Source organism: Rhinoraja longicauda, chromosome 8, assembly GCF_053455715.1.
Source record: "Rhinoraja longicauda isolate Sanriku21f chromosome 8, sRhiLon1.1, whole genome shotgun sequence".
Taxonomy (NCBI): Eukaryota; Metazoa; Chordata; class Chondrichthyes; order Rajiformes; family Arhynchobatidae; genus Rhinoraja; species Rhinoraja longicauda.
The window spans coordinates 22,817,751-22,836,373 of record NC_135960.1 but is presented as its reverse complement, the minus strand read 5'-3'; the positions used below and the strand labels follow the sequence as shown (position 1 = coordinate 22,836,373).

General features: G+C 43.0%; 1 protein-coding gene across 4 annotated transcripts in view; it reads left to right on the top strand.

Moving 5' to 3' along the window:
• Positions 1-18,623, top strand: part of thsd7ba (thrombospondin, type I, domain containing 7Ba) — a 681,502-nt gene that overhangs the window by 396,209 nt on the left and 266,670 nt on the right. For all 4 annotated transcript variants that reach the window (XM_078403389.1, XM_078403391.1, XM_078403388.1 and 1 more), the window contains 2 exons: positions 9,345-9,579; positions 15,223-15,338. In XM_078403389.1, coding sequence (XP_078259515.1) covers positions 9,345-9,579; positions 15,223-15,338 — 351 coding nt within the window. The remainder of the gene's footprint in view (positions 1-9,344; positions 9,580-15,222; positions 15,339-18,623) is intronic.

The following is an 18,623-nucleotide window of genomic DNA, read 5'->3' as shown; positions in this document are numbered from 1 at the left end:
TTCATTCTTCAGAGAAAAATAGGGCATTGTAGTTGTTGAAATACTTTTGTAAGTTTATTTCACACATGGGAAGCTGGAAATAATCATTTACACGCTGCACAGGGACGTTTAAAATCAATCGGTGTCCAAAACAATAAATAACATACCGTAAACAGTGAAATGTTCCATCAATTGTAGAACCAGTGCCCATATGAACACAAAACAAGTTTGACTTGGAAACTTAAAACCAGATGATGAACGAATTATATTTTCATAGAGTTCCTGAAAATATTATCTTTCCTCTTTCTGTTCCATTATGAAGTTCCCTTCAATGGAACTACATGAGGCAGATCTTCATTGAAGGTGGAAGCCTGTTTGAGCATGGGAGCATTTCTCCACATAAGTGATATCCAGCATTCTTGCAGCTTTAAGACAGCAGCGGCATCATTCACAAAGCCGCTTGCCCTGCCAGCTGTTCCTGTGCTGAGTTAGCTGACTTCCCTTAGTTTCCAGTGAGGCAAGAAGAACATCTGTCAATTTGGGAAATTTGCCCATGGAGCCTGGACCAGGTTGAACCTGATGCAAGTACAGGGACCCTATTGATGTCATGGAAGGATTTTCTGCTGGGGTAAGAATATGTAGATTATATCATTTATTTTAAGATAGATTGGCTGAATTCATTTAATTGTGCATACATTTGAGTATTTTCCATTATTTCAAAAGATATATATTTGATATTAAATATCAAATTTTTTTTTTTTTGTAAAGCCACTAGGCATTTTAAATATTTATCAATGTCAAGAGACACCAGACATTAGACAATAGGTGCAGGAGGAGGCCATTCGGCCCTTCAAGCCATTCAATGTGATCATGGCTGATCATTCACAATCAGTACCCCGTTCCTGCCTTTTCCCCATACTTTGTCATTAGTTTAGTATAGAGATACAGCACGGAAACAGGCCCTTCAGCCCAACGAGTCCGCATCGACCACCGATCCCCGCACATTAACACTATCCGACGCACACTAGGGACAATTTACACATACACCAAGCCAATTAACCTACAAACCTGTACATCTTTGGAGTGTGGGAGGAAACCGAAGATCTCTGAGAAAATCCAAGCGGTCACGGAGAGAACGTACACACTTCGTACAGGCAGCAGCCATAGTCGGGATTGAACCTGGGCCTCCAGCGCTGCAAGCGCTGTAAAGCAGCAACTCTACCGCTGCACCACCGTGGCCACCCTGTTAATTAATTAACATTCAGATTTGGGGATGGCTTTGACAGTCAGTGAAACTTGGGATAGGATCCCACAGGATGACAGTGCCTGCGAAAATGCATCAGGCCACATGTACTGAATGAGGCTCTGTGCCTTGCTAGAAAAGGGCCTGTTATAAAGAGTTAATATTATATAGATGATTACTGTGAAGAACCTGTAGTAGAACCTGGGCGGAACCTGGGTGTGGCAGCGGTAGAGCTGCTGCCTTACAGCAAATGCACGCCAGAGACCCGGGTTTGATCCTAACAATGGGTGCTGTCTGTATGGAGTTTGTACATTCTCCCCGTGACCTGCAAGGATTTTCTCCGAGATCTTTGGTTTCCTCCCGCACTCCAAAGACGTACGGGTTTGTAGGTTAATTGGCTTGGTAAATGTAAAATTGTCCCTGGGGATCGCTTGTCAGCTTGGACCGAGTGGGACGAAGGTCCTGTTTCCGCACTTTATCTCTAAACTAAACTAAAAACTAAACATGCATGAATTAAAGAAGTGAGAAGAACATAGTGGTTTAGATCTGGCCAACCTGATATTTTTTCTGGCTGGGTCTTGTTAACTGCTGCCAATGGTTTCAAAAGCAAATACAGCTATTTAGCCATTTAAATGACAATAAGGCACAGACTTCTGAGCTTTGTGCTGGAGTTACACCTCTCCACTATTATACCAGGTCTGTCCTGATGCTGGTTCTGAGATCTTTAGGTTTAGGTTTATTATTGTAACATGTTCAAACATGTTCAAAGGTACAATGAAAAGCTTTGTTTTGCATGCTATCCAATCATATCAGGTAATACTACACATAAATACAGACAAGCAAAACTCAAGTAGAGGTGAATCATACAGTACCCTAGCTTATGGACGGACCATTCAGAAGTCTGATAACAGTGGAAGAAGCTGCTCTTGAATATGGTGGTAGGTGCTTTTAAGCTTCTATATTTTCTACATGATGGTAGTGAGGAAATAAAATGCCAGGGGAGGTATTTGATTATGCTGGCTACTTTTCTGAGGCAGCATTAAGTGTAGATGGTGGGAGGTCGGGTCTGTGTGATGGACTGGGCAACATCCTCAGCGCTGCAATTTCTTGTGGTCTTGGGCAGAGCTGCTCCCAAACCAAGCTTCGATACAACACGACAGTCTTCTTTCTATGCCGCATCTGTAGTAGTATATCAGTCATTGAAGGCCTACTGAATTTCCTAAGTCTCTTGAGGAAGTAGATGCATTGGTGTGCCTTCTGAGCTGTTGCTTCAATGTGGTCGGTAATATTTATGCCAAGAAACTTTGAGCTCTAAATCATTTCTGCTTTGGCTACCTTGATGCTGATTGGGGCATATACTCCTCCTCCATGTTTCCTGAAGTCGATAACTAACTCCTTCATTTGCAGACATTGAATGCGAGGTTGTTGTCCTGGCACCAAGTTATTAAGTTATCTATCTCCCTCCTGCATGCTGTCTTCTTATTGCATGTGTAAACTTAATGATTTCAATGAGATTTAGAACATAAGATTGAAAGGCAAGGAGAAAAATTCACAAAATGTTCCTTTTCAACGTAATTTTGCCTTACTTTAATGGTTTTAATTATTCATATGTTTTCAGTTGTTTTGATTCTAAACATTTCTTTGGCATATGGCTGATGGTTTAGTTTTATTAATGTCACATTTACTGCTGTACAGTGAAAGGCTTTGTTTCACATGCAAGCCAATCAAATCTGATAACACATTCAATCAAATCCAAGTACAATAGATAGAGAGCAAAGGGAACGATACAGGCTGTGGGACATCATTCTCAGCATTACAGAGCACGAGTTCCAGAGACAAAGTCCATGTCTGCAATACAACTTTACTTAATTATAGCTTTAAAATATGTTTGAATTTCAGAGTTTTAAAAGCTATAAAAAATTTACCGGCTATCAAAGTTGTGAGAGAGGAGTTTGTGGGCTGTCAAAATCTGTGGGTGCGGTTTCTGGGTGATTTTTCTTCACTGTGTTGTCAGCGGCCCTGTAACCATGCAGAACAATTCACCAGACACTGCAAAGTTTAAGGCTAATGGGCCTGGCCTTCTGTGTCCAGACTTAGTAACTAGAAGTTTGATTCTGAGTGGGGGGAATTGGGCAGGTTTAAATCATTACCTTTCTTCCCCAATTCACGCATGCAATTAACCAAAAGGTCACTGGCACTATCTGCTCCCGAGTTCTGCAGTTTCCATTACAGCTGCTCACCATGGAAGTGAGGCAATACTAAAAATGTCTCCAAAATAAAGCTGTAAGACAGGACGGCATCTAGGAATTGTTTTTAGTTTCTTCGTGAACAATTTCTTATGCCATTCTTAAGTAAGGGCATCAAATGGAAGCTACATTTTGGCCACTCTGTAGCTCAGCAGGGTTTTTTAAAAGTTTGCAGTGCACCCTGGGCTTTAATTCACCTGGCATATTCATTCTCCATCCCCCTGAACACTGATCTCTTTGTGTGTGCTGTCCTGCATTATTATAACCATCCCAAAAATAAGCTCGAGGAGCAGCACCTGCCTGGTCAGGTTGCAAACCTCTGGCCTCAATATTGGATTTTACAAGTTCATGTAACTCACTCTCTCCAGAGTCCTGCCCTAAGTCACACATCTATCATTGTTGGCTCAGTTTATCTTCCTCCACTGGATGGCCAGACCTGCATCATTCCCCACGACTCTGCATTTCACAGCTTCAAATTACCTCTGCTTACGTTTTCTCTTCCCAACTGCCCTCATTTCACATCTCTGTTTAGATTATCTCTCTCTAACTGCCCTCATTAGCCCATCACTGAGATGACTCCATCTACAGCTTATCCCCATGACATCTCACCCTAACATAGAGGTATTCCCCTTCCCTTATTCATCCCTCCCCCACCATTCTGCAACTTAAATCTAACTTGTTTTTCTTTTGCACAGATCTGAAGAGAGGTCTTCAACCTAAAAAAATAACTTTGCTTTAATTTCCAGTCATATCTCTTGACTTGTTTAAGTTTTTCCAACATTTTCTATTTTTATATCAGGCGTTTAGCAGTCACGTATAGAACCTTGAATTCAGAAGACAAAATCTCCTTTTTTTTTCCAAAGTCTCTGTAGATTTACCTTGTTAAAGTGCATTATTCCTTTCCTTTTGGGGTCACTCAAAGGGAAACATATTTCATAGTGTAGCTCAATATTATACTCTATATAGAAAATGTAAATAGACAAATTAAATTAACTTTTAAGTTGAGTTTGATGACCGTTTTTCTGAACACTAACATTTATTTGTAAGTTCCAATGAAAGATCATTACTGTTGTCTCTTTACTGAAGCTGCCTGACCTAATGAATATTGTATATTTACATTATGCTTTTTCATTGTGCTGATTATTTTAGCAAGGCAAGGTCAAGTGTAATTTTATTATTAGCAGCAGTGTAGCTTGTGTGAGATAATTGATTTTATCTTCATGTATTTTGAATTGTACATATTTTCACCAGTGTGAATCACAGCTACATAAAGTTCTGTGTGGGTAACGTTGTCCCTGAGGAGACTGTTCACTGTTTCCCCAACAACATGCCCTGGGTCTCAACTAGAAGAGGGCCTTCAGGAATGGTGACAGGGAGGAGGTGAAACGGGTGCAGAAAGACCTGAAGACGAGACTGAGACAGGGCAAGGATGACCACAGGAGGAATCTGGACTGAAACTTCAGCAGAATAACATGAGGAATTGTGGAATGCTATGAAGAGCATTACAGGCTACAAGAAGACCAGTGGCTTGGGGAGGGAAAGCAATCAGGACCGGGCCAACAAGCTGAACTTTTTTTAATAGATTTTAATAGATTTGATGGCAGGGCCTCTGCCCACCCTCTCCCCTGTTCCCCGACAGACTCTCCCCCTCAATCCCCCTGGTCCACTTCTGCCCTTTCTTTGCCGTGCCTGACCATCAAGGCTGAGCAGGTAAGGAAGGAGCTGAGAAGACTCTGCCCAGGCAAAGCCACGGGTCCCGATGGTGTCAGCCCCAGGATACTCAAGGCGTGTGCCAGTCAGTTGTGTGGAGTATTCCAGCATTGCTTCAACCTGAGCCTGAGCCTGGAGAGAGTTCCTGTGATGTGGAAGACATCTTGCTTGGTTCTTACCAAAGAGAACACGCCCCAGCTCCTCCAATGACTACAGACCGGTGGCGCGGACTTCACACATCATGAAGTCCCTGGAGAGGCTGGTGCTCACTCACCTGTGACCCCAGGTTAAATCCTACCTGGACCCCCTGCAGTTCGCTTTCCAAACAAAGATGGGGGTTGAGGATGCCATCATCCACCTGCTCCATCGTTCCTATGCTCACCTGGATAAGCCGGGAAGCATTGTGCGAGTTATGTTTTTTAACTTCTCCAGTGCTTTTAACATGATCCGGCCTGCACTGCGAGGGAGCAAACTGACGAAGATGCGGGTGGATGCTCCATTGATGTCCTGGATCACCAACTATCTGACTGGACGACCACAATTTGTCAGGCTACAGAACTGTGTCTTGGACATGGTGGTGAACAACACAGGGGTCGGTCCTCTCTCCCTTCCTGTTTACCATCTACACCTCGGACTTCAGATATAACTCCGCCTCCTGCCACCTGCAGAAGTTTTCAGATGACTGCAATTGTGGGCTGCATCAGTGAGACAATAGACAATAGACAATAGACAATAGGTGCAGGAGTAGGCCATTCAGCCCTTCGAGCCAGCACCGCCATTCAATGCGATCATGGCTGATCACTCTCAATCAGTACCCCGTTCCTGCCTTCTCCCCATACCCCCTCACTCCGCTATCCTTAAGAGCTCTATCCAGCTCTCTCTTGAAAGCATCCAACGAACTGGCCTCCACTGCCTTCTGAGGCAGAGAATTCCACACCTTCACCACCCTCTGACTGAAAAAGTTCTTCCTCATCTCCGTTCTAAATGGCCTACCCCTTATTCTCAAACTGTGGCCCCTTGTTCTGGACTCCCCCAACATTGGGAACATGTTATCTGCCTCTAATGTGTCCAATCCCCTAATTATCTTATATGTTTCAATAAGATCCCCCCTCATCCTTCTAAATTCCAGTGTATACAAGCCCAATCGCTCCAGCCTTTCAACATACGACAGTCCCGCCATTCCGGGAATTAACCTAGTGAGGGGAAGGAAGCAGAATTCCCGAGGTGTAGTCAACAACCTTGTTGAGTGGTGTGGGCTGAATCACCTGCAGCTCAACACCGACAAGACTAAGGAGTTGGTGGTGGACTTTAGGAGGAGAGGAACAACCCCTGTCCCCGGTCTCCATCGATGGTGTGGATGTGCAGTTTACCAGGGAGTACAAATATCTTTGGGTGTACCTGGACAGTAAAGTGGACGGGTCCAGGAACGCTGAGGCCCTGTACAAGAAGGGACAGAGCCGCCTGTGCTTTTTGAGAAGGCTCCACTCCTTCAACGTCTGTAGTAAGATGCTGCAGGTGTTCTACCAATCGGTGGTAGCCGGTGCCATTTTCTTTGCTGCTGTGTATTGGGGCAGCAGGGTGAAGGCTGCAGACGCCAATAGGATCAACACACACATCAGCAAGGCCTGCGGGCGGAGTTATATCACGGGAGGTGGTCTTGGAGGGGAGGATTCTCCTCAAACTGCGGAGCATCCTGGAAAATACAGCTCAGCCCCTCCAGGACACACTGGTCAACCTGAGGAGTACCTTTAGCAACGGACTGGTTCCATCAAGATGCAGGACAGAACGCCACAGGAAATCCTTCCCTGTGGCTATCAAACTTACCAACTCCTCCCACTTCTGTTGTGGGATAGACTGAGCCTGAGACCCCCCCCACCCCGCCAACCACCACCTCCTCAATCTTTGCACTTCCCCAAGCCTTTTCACTCATCATTTCATGTTTCATGTATTTTGAGGTTTTTTTTATGACTGTTGGCAGATCAATTTTCCTCCTGGGATAAATAAAGTTCAGTCGTATCATATCATATCGTATCGTACTAACATCTATATACTAAAACTGTGTGCAGTTTTGGTCTCCAAATTTGAGGAAGGATATTCTTGCTATTGAGGGCGTGCAGCGTAGGTTCACTAGGTTAATTCCCGGAATGGTGGGACTGTCGTATGTTGAAAGGCTGGAGCAATTGGGTTGTATACACTGGAATTTAGAAGGATGAGGGGGGATCTTATTGAAACATATAAGATAATTAGGGGATTGGACACATTAGAGGCAGGAAACATGTTCCCAATGTTGGGGGAGTCCAGAACAAGGGGCCACAGTTTAAGAATAAGGGGTAGGCCATTTAGAACGGAGATGAGGAAGAACTTTTTCAGTCAGAGAGTGGTGAAGGTGTGGGATTCTCTGCCTCAGAAGGCAGTGGAGGCCAGTTCCTTGGATGCTTTCAAGAGAGAGCTGGATAGAGCTCTTAAGGATAGCGGAGTGAGGGGGTATGGGGAGAAGACAGGAACGGGGTACTGATTGAGAGTGATCAGCCATGATCGCATTGAATGGCGGTGCTGGCTCGAAGGGCTAAATGGCCTACTCCGGCACCTATTGTCTATTGTCTATTGTCTAAAACTCTCATTTGTTTGTTTGTTCCTGATCTACAGCCAAACCGGTACAAGATAGCTCAACAATTTTAGGCATACCTTACTCACCGTCATCCCTTTGGTGCTAATGGAAGAAGTTTCATTAAAATCGGTTATATGTTAAAAGTTATTCACATTTTAAAGTTTAAATCTATCTCCTAGGGAGGGGGTGAGGGGGGAGAGGAGTAGGGAGGAGGGAGGGAGGGATAAAGGGGGTTGAGGCGGGTGTAGTGGGGAGGGGAAGGGGAATGGAAGGGGAGGGGGAAGGGGGAGGGGAAGAGGGGAGGGGGAGGGGAAGGGGGGAGGGAGGGGGTAGAGGGAGAGGTGAAGGGAGGGGGTAGAGGGGGGAGGGGGAGGGTGGGAAGAGTAGTGGAGATAAGCAGGGTCGAGGGGATGGAGTGGGGGGAGGGAGGGGGAGGGGGAGGGGAGGGGAGGGGGAGGGGGAGAGGAGGGGGACGTGGGAGGGGATGGTGTGGAGGGAGGGTGTGGAGGGAAGGGGAGAGGGGATGGGAGGCGAGGAGGGGAGGGGAGGTGAGGGGGAGGGAGGGGGAAGGGTGGAGGGAGGGGGAGTGGGAGGGAGGGGGAATGGGAGGGAGGAGGAGGGGGGAGAGGGGAGCGGCGAGGGGGGAGTGGTGGAGGAGAGAATGCTGCACCAATGTAGGAGAGGTTTTGGGTCCACTTGGTCTGGTTTGAGGCTAAAAATAGAACAAATCACTGTCTTTTTTAATAAACTAGGGACATGTGTAGTCTGTGGGATTTGAGGAAAGCATCCAACCTATTAATTGATTATTAAACGACATAATGGTTATTAGTGTGCTAAACAAATACTTGTATCCTGTTAATGACCCATTGAACCATACATGTATAGCTTAATAGGTTATGGTTAAGTTCCCTATGTAAGCACAGCTTATTAGGCTATTTAACAGAAATTACAGTTATAATTTGATTATGCATATGATTTGTTAGTTGGTATTTAAATATATTGGTATGTATGTTGTTTGTCATTTTAAATATAACCTATCATTTTATAAGGTTATTTGATGACCTATCTGCAATTTGTTCAGTGATTTAAAATATCTGTAGCACAAGACAATCTATTTTAATTTTAAAATAGTTAATTTTAAACTAGTCTATTAAAATAGTCCATTTTAATTTTCGTCAGCAAATTGCTGATACAAGATTCAGAAGTACACTTTGAAACACATATTTGTTATTTCTGAAAATATGGTCTTACATATTAATTACAAATATATGGATAAAAAGAAGCAGAAAAAAAGTAATTGTGTTGGTAATTAATATTTTCTGCTGCAAGATAATCGAGAAAGCAAGTATAATAAACCAATATTTTATGGTCCCAAAATGTATTAGTTCAAGTCCTACTTTACAGAACAAATTAATATGTGCAGCACAATTGATTTTTCATATTCCTGAATGTAATATTCTCCTAGCTTTGTTGCACAGATTTTCATGTGGATAAAATCCAGTGATAGGCTCTACGTTTTCATCAGAAATGACTTATCGTAAGTTCCTCTATATTCTAGGTGGAAAGCCATGCCCTCCTAACCAAGCTCTGCAAGAATGGCGATCTTGTAATGACCATGGCTGCACAGTGTTTCACTGGGACGCATCACCTTGGGGTCCTTGCACTGAAAATAAATTAGTGACAGCCCTCAATTCCACAATCAGCTGGAATGGTGAGACTACCTGTTCTGTGGGCATCCAGGTTCGACAGGTCCATTGCGTAAGGAACAATTTTGGATCTGTTCCTCCGAAAAGGTATTTGTATTCATTTTTCAGAGTAAATGTTTAACTTTAATAAAATAAATAATTGTTGCACGTTGTTAACATTTTCTCTTTGCCATACAATAACATATGGAGTGCACTGTTTGTAATGATTGTTTTGACTCCACGTCAATCTTTTCATATCATTTTTCACTCATTCCCATCCTTTATAAGTCAAGACCTTGGTTTGAAACTGCTCATCCAGATTGATCTTATGTTATATCTTGAGCTTCTTTGCACTCTGATCAGCCCATTTGTTCCATGCTATTATCATCTCAGAGTATAACCGATCAGAGAAGTCTGAGAACCAAATTGATTGGTTCCTTGGAACAAGGTTTCTGGCTCCATCCCAGCTCAACAAAGGAGGAACTTTAACCGTTTTTGGGCAACTTTTTTTGAGAGGGTTCTGGACTGCTATTTAAGAATGCTGGTATTAAAGATGTAGAAATACTAATCATAACTTGCATATCATAAGCTCTCACAATTCTAAATCAAAATGGAGGTTTAGATCAGAAGTGGGACAAGGAGCCTCAAAGCAATATTACAATCGGATATGCTTATTTCAGAAGCTGCCAACATCTCTTTAATAATGTCTTGGCAGATTATCCGCAACCTTCCTTCCTGCTGAATTAATTATTGTGAAACAGGCAAATATTCTTTCAAGTAAGTTAAATGAATAGAGGCATCAGTAGTACATTATATGTAAACAAGGTTTATGTTTGAAATAACATCAGAAAAAAAGAAACAGCCATTGCTCTTTGTTCCCTGCATACAAACACATTGAGAGGGAAGAAGGTTCTACACCGGAATGGTTGTCACCCATCCATGTTCTCCCCGGGGCACGCTGGGATGGGCGATGGCCCTCCCAGTCCTGCTGCGCAGAGCGCCACTGCCGGGCCCGGCAATCTTCTCTCAACCACGCACGTGTGGATACTGGGCCTGGCAACCCTCCCCAACTGCGTAGGCATGGCTGACGGGCCCGGCGAATGGGAGTGCACTGTGCAGGCTCGACTTCCACGTTGAAACTTGTCCCATTCATAGTATAAAGTTTATTAAAGTTTATAAAGTGAATTACTTTTAAAATATAACAAAACTTGATACTGCACACCTGCAGGTGGCCCTAAAATTGTTGCACTATCGTGTACCGTTTTGGCTGTATTTCAGGAACATTCATACAGATATATATATATACATCCAAGATTAGACTTTTAGTTATGTACTAGAACAAGTGTGCCCGTTCAAAGCGGGCCCGTTGGGCCCGTGCCCACACCCAGGGAGTGGTGGAGGGAGGGAGGTGTTGAGGATGGAGGGGGGGAGGGTGATGAGAGATGGGGCGGTATTTGTGGAGGGGGGAGAGAGTGAGGGGGGAGGGGGCCCGGGGGGGGGGGGGGGATAGCGGGGAGATGTTCTCCCGGGTGTGGGAGAGAGGAGAGAAGCAAGGGGAGAGAGGAGAGGTGAGCCGGTGATCGCGGGCTGGCGCCGCTAACGGCGTCCATTGTTTTGGTGCGAGTGAGGAGATGCCGCGCATGCGTGCTGAGTACAGAGTGAGGAGATTCCGCGCATGCGTACTGAGCACTGCCGGACCGCAGCGCCCCCCTTCTGTCAAAACTTCGATAAATGAGGGGGGGCAGCACTTTTAGACCTCTGTAACTTAAAAAATATGCGTCCGAATTAAATAAAAATATCATTTTCCAGCAGCGAACCGCATGCTGATTAAGGCGGTTCAAAAATCGTGGCGCTACGGTTCACCGTTTTGCCGGAATTGCCGTATTCAGCCGACATCAGTGGAATATATATACAACGCTACAAGATCTGAGTTTTAGTAGTATATAGATAGATATAGATAATCATGCCCCCTCCAAAAAAATATTTTCCTGCTGGATGTGTACTAAAAATATCAATATGAAACCTTCAAGGTGTATTATCTTGCTTTACTTTATTTTCAAATTACGAGGATAGGTTTAAACAAGTGTAAGTTCTTAAGGGCACTTTTTCCATTTGCTAATAAATAATTTCTGAATGAAAAACCTTAGGTTATGTTAATCAGGTTATTTTCTCTCTCCCCCCCCTCGTGTAAAATATAAATAATTAAGTTTAATCCAAAAAACTTTTATTCTGTCAAACTGAAAACAGAAGAGTTTTTACAATGTGTAAACAGGAGAAGCAAAGAGCAGTGGAAGGAGAATAAAAGCTAAGTAGCTCTAATGGACAGTACATTAAAACATCACGAGCAATCTTTTAATCATGCTGATGACTCTTCCATGTTTAAACATCATGAACAGTAATTACATTGGACAATGTTAATGAGATACTGAAGTTCAGCTTTCAAATTTGTGTCATTCCTTTTTGCAAAGAATCACATTTTGGCTTACAAATGCAATCACATTTTGTCAAGTCTTGCTATTTAATTAGCCTTATTAGAAATAATTCATGTTTATAAATGAACAAAAGGTTTTAAGTCAGTTACTGAATGAGGACAAAAAACTAAACATCTAACCTATTAGAATAGTTAAATATTTAATTTGAGATGAGAATTCAATGACTATTGCTCCCAAAATTATATTGAGAACTGATGTGGGAGGAAGTGTTCTAGAACCATATCAAAGCTCATTTAATACATTATTTTAATGGTGCACTCTTTCAAGACAATAGAGGAGGCCCATGACAGAAAGGTCAGACTGGGAGTGGGAGGAGGAGTTGAAGTGCTGAGCCACCGGGAGATCAGGTTGGTTAAGGCGGACTGAGCGGAGGTGTTGAGCGAAATGAACGCCGAGCCTGCGTTTGTTCTCGCCGATGTAGAGAAGTTGACATCTGAAACAGCGGATACAATAGATAAGGTAGGAGGAGGTGCAGATGAACCTGTGCCGCACCTGGAAAGACTGCTTGGGTCCTGGCCTCCTCCCTTGTCATAGTGAGGCCCACTGTAAATTGGAGGAACAGCACCTCGTATTTCGCTTGGGCAGCTTACACCCCAGCGGTCTGAACATTGATTTCTCTAACTTTAGATAGCTCCTCTGTCCTTTTCTTTCCCCTCCCCCTTCCCATTTCTCCCACTGTCTTCCTGTCTCCAACTACATCCTTTCTTTGTCCCGCCCCCTCCCCTGACATGAGTCTGAAGAAGGGTCTCGACCCGAAACATCACCCATTCCTTCTCTCCTGAGATGCTGCCTGACCCGCTGAGTTACGCAAAGAGTGGGGATAAATGGGTCCCTTTCGGAATGGCAGGCAGTGACCAGTGGGGTACCGCAAGGTTCGGTGCTGGCACCCCAGCTATTTACGATATACATTAATGACTTAGACGAAGGGATTAAAAGTACCATTAGCAAATTTGCAGATGATACTAAGTTGGGGGGTAGTGTGAATTGTGAGGAAGATGCAATAAGGCTCCAGGGTGACTTGGACAGGTTGTGTGAGTGGGCGGATACATGGCAGATGCAGTTTAATGTAGATAAGTGTGAGGTTATTCACTTTGGAAGTAAGAATAGAAAGGCAGATTATTATCTGAATGGTGTCAAGTTAGGAGGAGGGGGAGTTCAACGAGATCTGGGTGTCCTAGTGCATCAGTCAATGAAAGGAAGCATGCAGGTACAGCAGGCAGTGAAGAAAGCCAATGGAATGTTGGCCTTCGTAACAAGAGGAGTTGAGTATAGGAGCAAAGAGGTCCTTCTACAGTTGTACCGGGTGCTGGTGAGACCGCACCTGGAGTACTGTGTGCAGTTTTGGTCTCCAAATTTGAGGAAGGATATTCTTGCTATGGAGGGCGTGCAGCGTAGGTTCACTAGGTTAATTCCCGGAATGGCGGGACTGTCGTATGTTGAAAGGCTGGAGCGATTGGGCTTGTATACACTGGAATTTAGAAGGATGAGGGGGGATCTTATTGAAACATATAAGATAATTAGGGGATTGGACACATTAGAGGCAGGAAACATGTTCCCAATGTTGGGGGAGTCCAGAACAAGGGGCCACAGTTTAAGAATAAGGGGTAGGCCATTTAGAACGGAGATGAGGAAAAACTTTTTCAGTCAGAGAGTGGTGAAGGTGTGGAATTCTCTGCCTCAGAAGGCAGTGGAGGCCAGTTCGTTGGATGCTTTCAAGAGAGAGCTGGATAGAGCTCTTAAGGATAGCGGAGTGAGGGGGTATGGGGAGAAGGCAGGAACGGGGTACTGATTGAGAGTGATCAGCCATGATCGCATTGAATGGCGGTGCTGGCTCGAAGGGCTGAATGGCCTACTCCTGCACCTATTGTCTATTGTCTATTGTCTATTGTCCAGTTTTTTGTCATACCTTGAATTTGTACCAGCATCTGCAGTTATTTTCCTACCCAAAATGCTTATCATATGTTAACCTAATCATCCCCAGGATTATTCTTGTAGCAATTGTAGACTTTCCTGCCTCACATTTTACCATTTTTCTCTCTCTTCTTCAATGGTCTTCTTCAATTTATACCACTTTCAGACATATCAGCTGTATTTAAATAGCCTTCATGTTCCTTTCTCTATCCTTTCCTGGTCTCCACCCTTTCTCGACCCCTCCTTCTTCACTGTAATTTAACACATGTTACATTTTCTAATTCTTTCCAGATCTAATGAATGTTAATGCTGTTTCTCTCCACAAATCTGCTGATTATTCTCAGCACTTTCTGCTTTTATTTCACTTTTCCAGCATCAACAGTTATTTTCCTTTTTAATATACTGGATTGTTGTGTCACCATGTATTAATGCAGATCTATTCAATTTGAACTGATCTTCCCTCAGGGAACTTTAATTCCCCCATTGAAAATAATGTTTGTGTTTAGTTTGTGATCGTATTCCACTTACTTTTCCATTCTGAGAAAAGTATTCCGTAATCAGTAATGGGGACATTATTGACATTGGTGAGGACATCATTTGAATCAATGACCAAGTGTTGAAAGGGTTTTGTTTAGTTACTGTTATGCACAGTTTTTGTCCCAGTTTGTAACAGAAGCAAAATGTGGTTCTTTCCGCAAGGCTAATTTGATAAGCAGCAATTTATTTTTTAACACAATAATAGGAAAACTATGGTTTAGAAAAATGTCTGTCAGTTGTCCATTGAATCTTAAATTTGACAATGGTCTGAAAATGCATTTAAATTACTTCACCGAGTATGTACCTTAGAAGTTGTTATGTGATGATAAACTGTATTAGCACTTGACAAATTGGATAAAGTGCCTGTGAAAAGTTTGTATAATCCCGAATCTCAGGAGCCTTATATAATGTTTTATAATAGGAAAGTCAAAATCTAGAAACATAAATTCATAGTTAGGGATTGGACGTATAAAGCTAAGAGGAAGATCCTTTTCGGAGAGGTTTGCAAATCTCTGAAATGTTCCCCCATGGGTTTGTGGATGATTATTCACTGGGATTATTGCTGGGTGAGATTAATATATTTTTGAAAACTAAGAGAATCAATCAATTTGGGCTCAGCAGGGAAAATGGATAAGGCACAGAACCAACCTAACCTCTAGAGCATAGCAGGTTCAAGGGACTGTGTAGCCCACCCCTGTTCATCATTTTCATGTTTTTCAAAACTGAACTTTTGTTTGAAGTTTGTTGCAGATTTTCTCTCTGATGTTTGGAATAACAATGTTTGATTCCTCCTCTTTTCCAACATTTCCAGATGTCCTGAAACTTCACGACCAGAAACTCTACGGCCATGCCTTTTGCCATGTAAAAAGGATTGCATTGCCACTCCTTTCAGTGAATGGACATCTTGCCCCACCACATGTCAGCAAGGTAAGTTTTTTGAGAAAGAATCTTTAGTGGTTAAGAGTATTCAATCAGTTCATCAAAAGTCATTGAAGGGTATTTCTTGTGGAAGAATTTCCTTCCAGTTCACAATTACATGCCAGAGAGGTTGAATGATAACAAAGTATATTGGGGTGACTTAGGTGACTGTGCCTCGTGGTATTAAATGGAACTGCCAACAAACAGTTGTTCCCAGGTAAGGAGGTCCCAGGTTATGCATAGCCACACGGTGCCCTGTTACCACTTCCCTAATAACAGATAACAACTCTTCCTTACCATCGATGTTTTGCTTCAATAAATATCTGCAGTCACGGTTGAATGGTCAGTAACAATGTCCTCATCTGATCTTTCTCTGTCAGAAGAAATGAATTGGTGACAAACTGAGGGTGTGCTAGATGGGGTAATTGATTAGTTATTGCAGGAATAGTTCAAGGGAAATCCTGTGACATATTTTCCCAACATCTTGCTATGTGCATAAAGAAATTGTGGTATATGGGTTTGTATATTGGCCGAGGGAAGACCAAGGTAGTGAGTGCTGATTAAACATGGGTTCAACTTTCCAGGATTGTACGATCTAGCTTCTTAGGATGCTAATTCAGGGGTGTCCAAAGAGACCACATTAACCACTGCCAGAGCAGACAAGAGTCAACAATTGAGACAGTTTTATGCATGACAGAGCTGTACTCATCCTCTTGACAAACACACCAACTGAGCCACCAATGATCCATCAGCTCTGAAAAAAATGTAAGCCAGGTGCAGCCAAACTTAGAGGGAAGGAAAGGAAGTGGAACTAAAATAAACCTCCAGCTGAAATACAAAGAAAGTCAGTTTTGAGTGAGTGGCGAGGTGCAAAGTGTAGGATCTGCAAGAGAAATTATCAATGCAGAGAACCAAGTGTTACATGGTTGACAAAACGCTCAGAAAGATGCAAGTTGAGCACTTTTCCCAAGATGCAAGAATTGATGAAAAATCTAGTCATGAGATCCAAGATGCTTCAGAAGAGATCGAACTAGAAGTAGTGAAAGAGAGCCTGCTGGAGAGTCTCATTGTCTGTAACTCATTTTCACCTAAGTCACAGCTAACAATAGTTTGTCTCCTTTTTCACCGTTTTTTGCATATCTTTAATTCATTTGTTCTCTATCTCTCTTTAGACAATAGACAATAGGTGCAGGAGTAGGCCATACGGCCCTTCGAGCCAGCACCACCATTCAATGTGATCATGGCTGATCATTCTCAATCAGTACCCGTTCCTGCCTTCTCCCCATACCCCCTGACTCCGTTATCCTTAAGAGCTCTATCTAGCTCTCTCTTGAATGCATTCAGAGAATTGGCCAATACTGCCTTCTGAGGCAGTGAATTCCACAGATTTACAACTCTCTGACTAAAAAAGCTTTTCCTCATCTCCATTCTAAATGGCCTACCCCTTTTTCTTAAACTGTGGCCCCTTGTTCTGGATTCCCCCAACATTGGGAACATGTTTCCTGCCTCTAACGTGTCCAACCCCATAATAATCTTATATGTTTTGATAAGATCCCCTCTCATCCTTCTAAATTCTAGTGTATACAAGCTTAACCGCTCCAGTCTTTCAACATATGACAGTCCCGCCATTCTGGGAATTAACCTAGTAAAGCTACGCTGCACGCCCTCAATAGCAAGAATATCCTTCCTCAAATTTGGAGACCAAAACTGCACACAGTACTCCAGGTGCGGACTCACTAGAGCTCTATACAACTGCAGAAGGACCTCTTTGCTCCTCTACTCAACTCCTCTTGTTATGAAGGTCAAGATTCCATTGGCTTTCTTGACTGCCTGCTGTACCTGCATGCTTCCTTTCAGTTACTGATGCACTAGGACACCCAGGTCTCGTTGTATGTCCTCTTTTCCTAACTTGTCACCATTCAGATAATAATCTGCCTTCTTATTCTTACCACCAAAGTGGATAACCTCACAATTATCCACATTAAACTGCATTTGCCATGCATCCGCCCACTCACACAACCTGTCCAGGTCACCCTGCAACCTCATAGCATCTTCCTCACAGCTCACACTACCACCCAGCTTTGTAGCATCTGCAAATTTGCTAATGGTACTTTTAATCCCTTCATCCAAGTCATTAATGTATATTGTAAATAGCTGCGGTCCCAGCACCGAGCATTGCGGTACCCCACTAGTCACTGCCTGCCATTCTGAAAGGTACCCATTTATCCCCACTCTTTGCTTTCTGTCTGTCAACCAATTTTCTATCCATGTCAGTACCCTATCCCCAATACCATGTGCTCTAATTTTGCCCACTAATCTCCTATGTGGGACCTTGTCGAAGACTGTCTGAAAGTCGAGGTACACCACATCCACCAGCTCTCCCCTGTCAATTTTCCTAGTTACATCCTCAAAAAATTCCAGAAGATTAGTCAAGCATGATTTCCCTTTCATAAATCCATGCTGACTCGAAACAATCCTGTAACTGCTATCCAAATGCTCCGCAATTTCGTCTTTTATAATTGACTCCAGCATCTTCCCCACCACTGATGTCAGACTAACTGGTCTATAGTTTCCCATTTTCTCTCTCCCTCCTTTCTTAAAAAGTGGGATAACATTAGCTACACTCCAATCACGGTCTATATCTCTCGTTTCCCTTTCCCCTGACTCTCAATTTAAAGGAGGGTCTCGACCTGAAATGTCACCTATTCCTTTTCTCCAGAGATGCTGTTTGACCCGCTGAGTTACTCCAGGTTTTTTCTGTCTATTTTCAGTTTAAACCAGCATCTACAGTTCCTTCCTACACATAGAGAATCTTGGCATGGTTATTCAGTTAACATGCAGAATAGACGCTGAAGAAAGATTGGGTAAAGCAACAGCGCTGAGAAGGTCCTAGGGAACGAGGAGAACTATGGTGCGGCTTTTAGTTTAGTTTAGAGATATAGGCTGATAGATAGGCTGATCATGTATATTTGTAGATGTATATATGTTAATATGAGTAATTGTTTTATTTTGCATTAAATGGGAATAGTATGGATTATATAATATTGGTTTTAAAATGGTGCCTGTTCCTTTAAGGTTACAATCTTTATATATAGAATGAACTGTTAACAGCTCTCTAGGTTGTGACATTATTTGTGGAGGCTTTCTCTGGAAGAGTTCCTTCTTTAAAAACATGTTCGTTGCAACTTCTGTCCCTTAGTGAGTTAGATTTTCACAATCTAGAAACTGCAGACACTGTGCTTGTGTTCATTGTATTGACTCGTATAGATCCACAGAAGTGATCGTATGGCAACC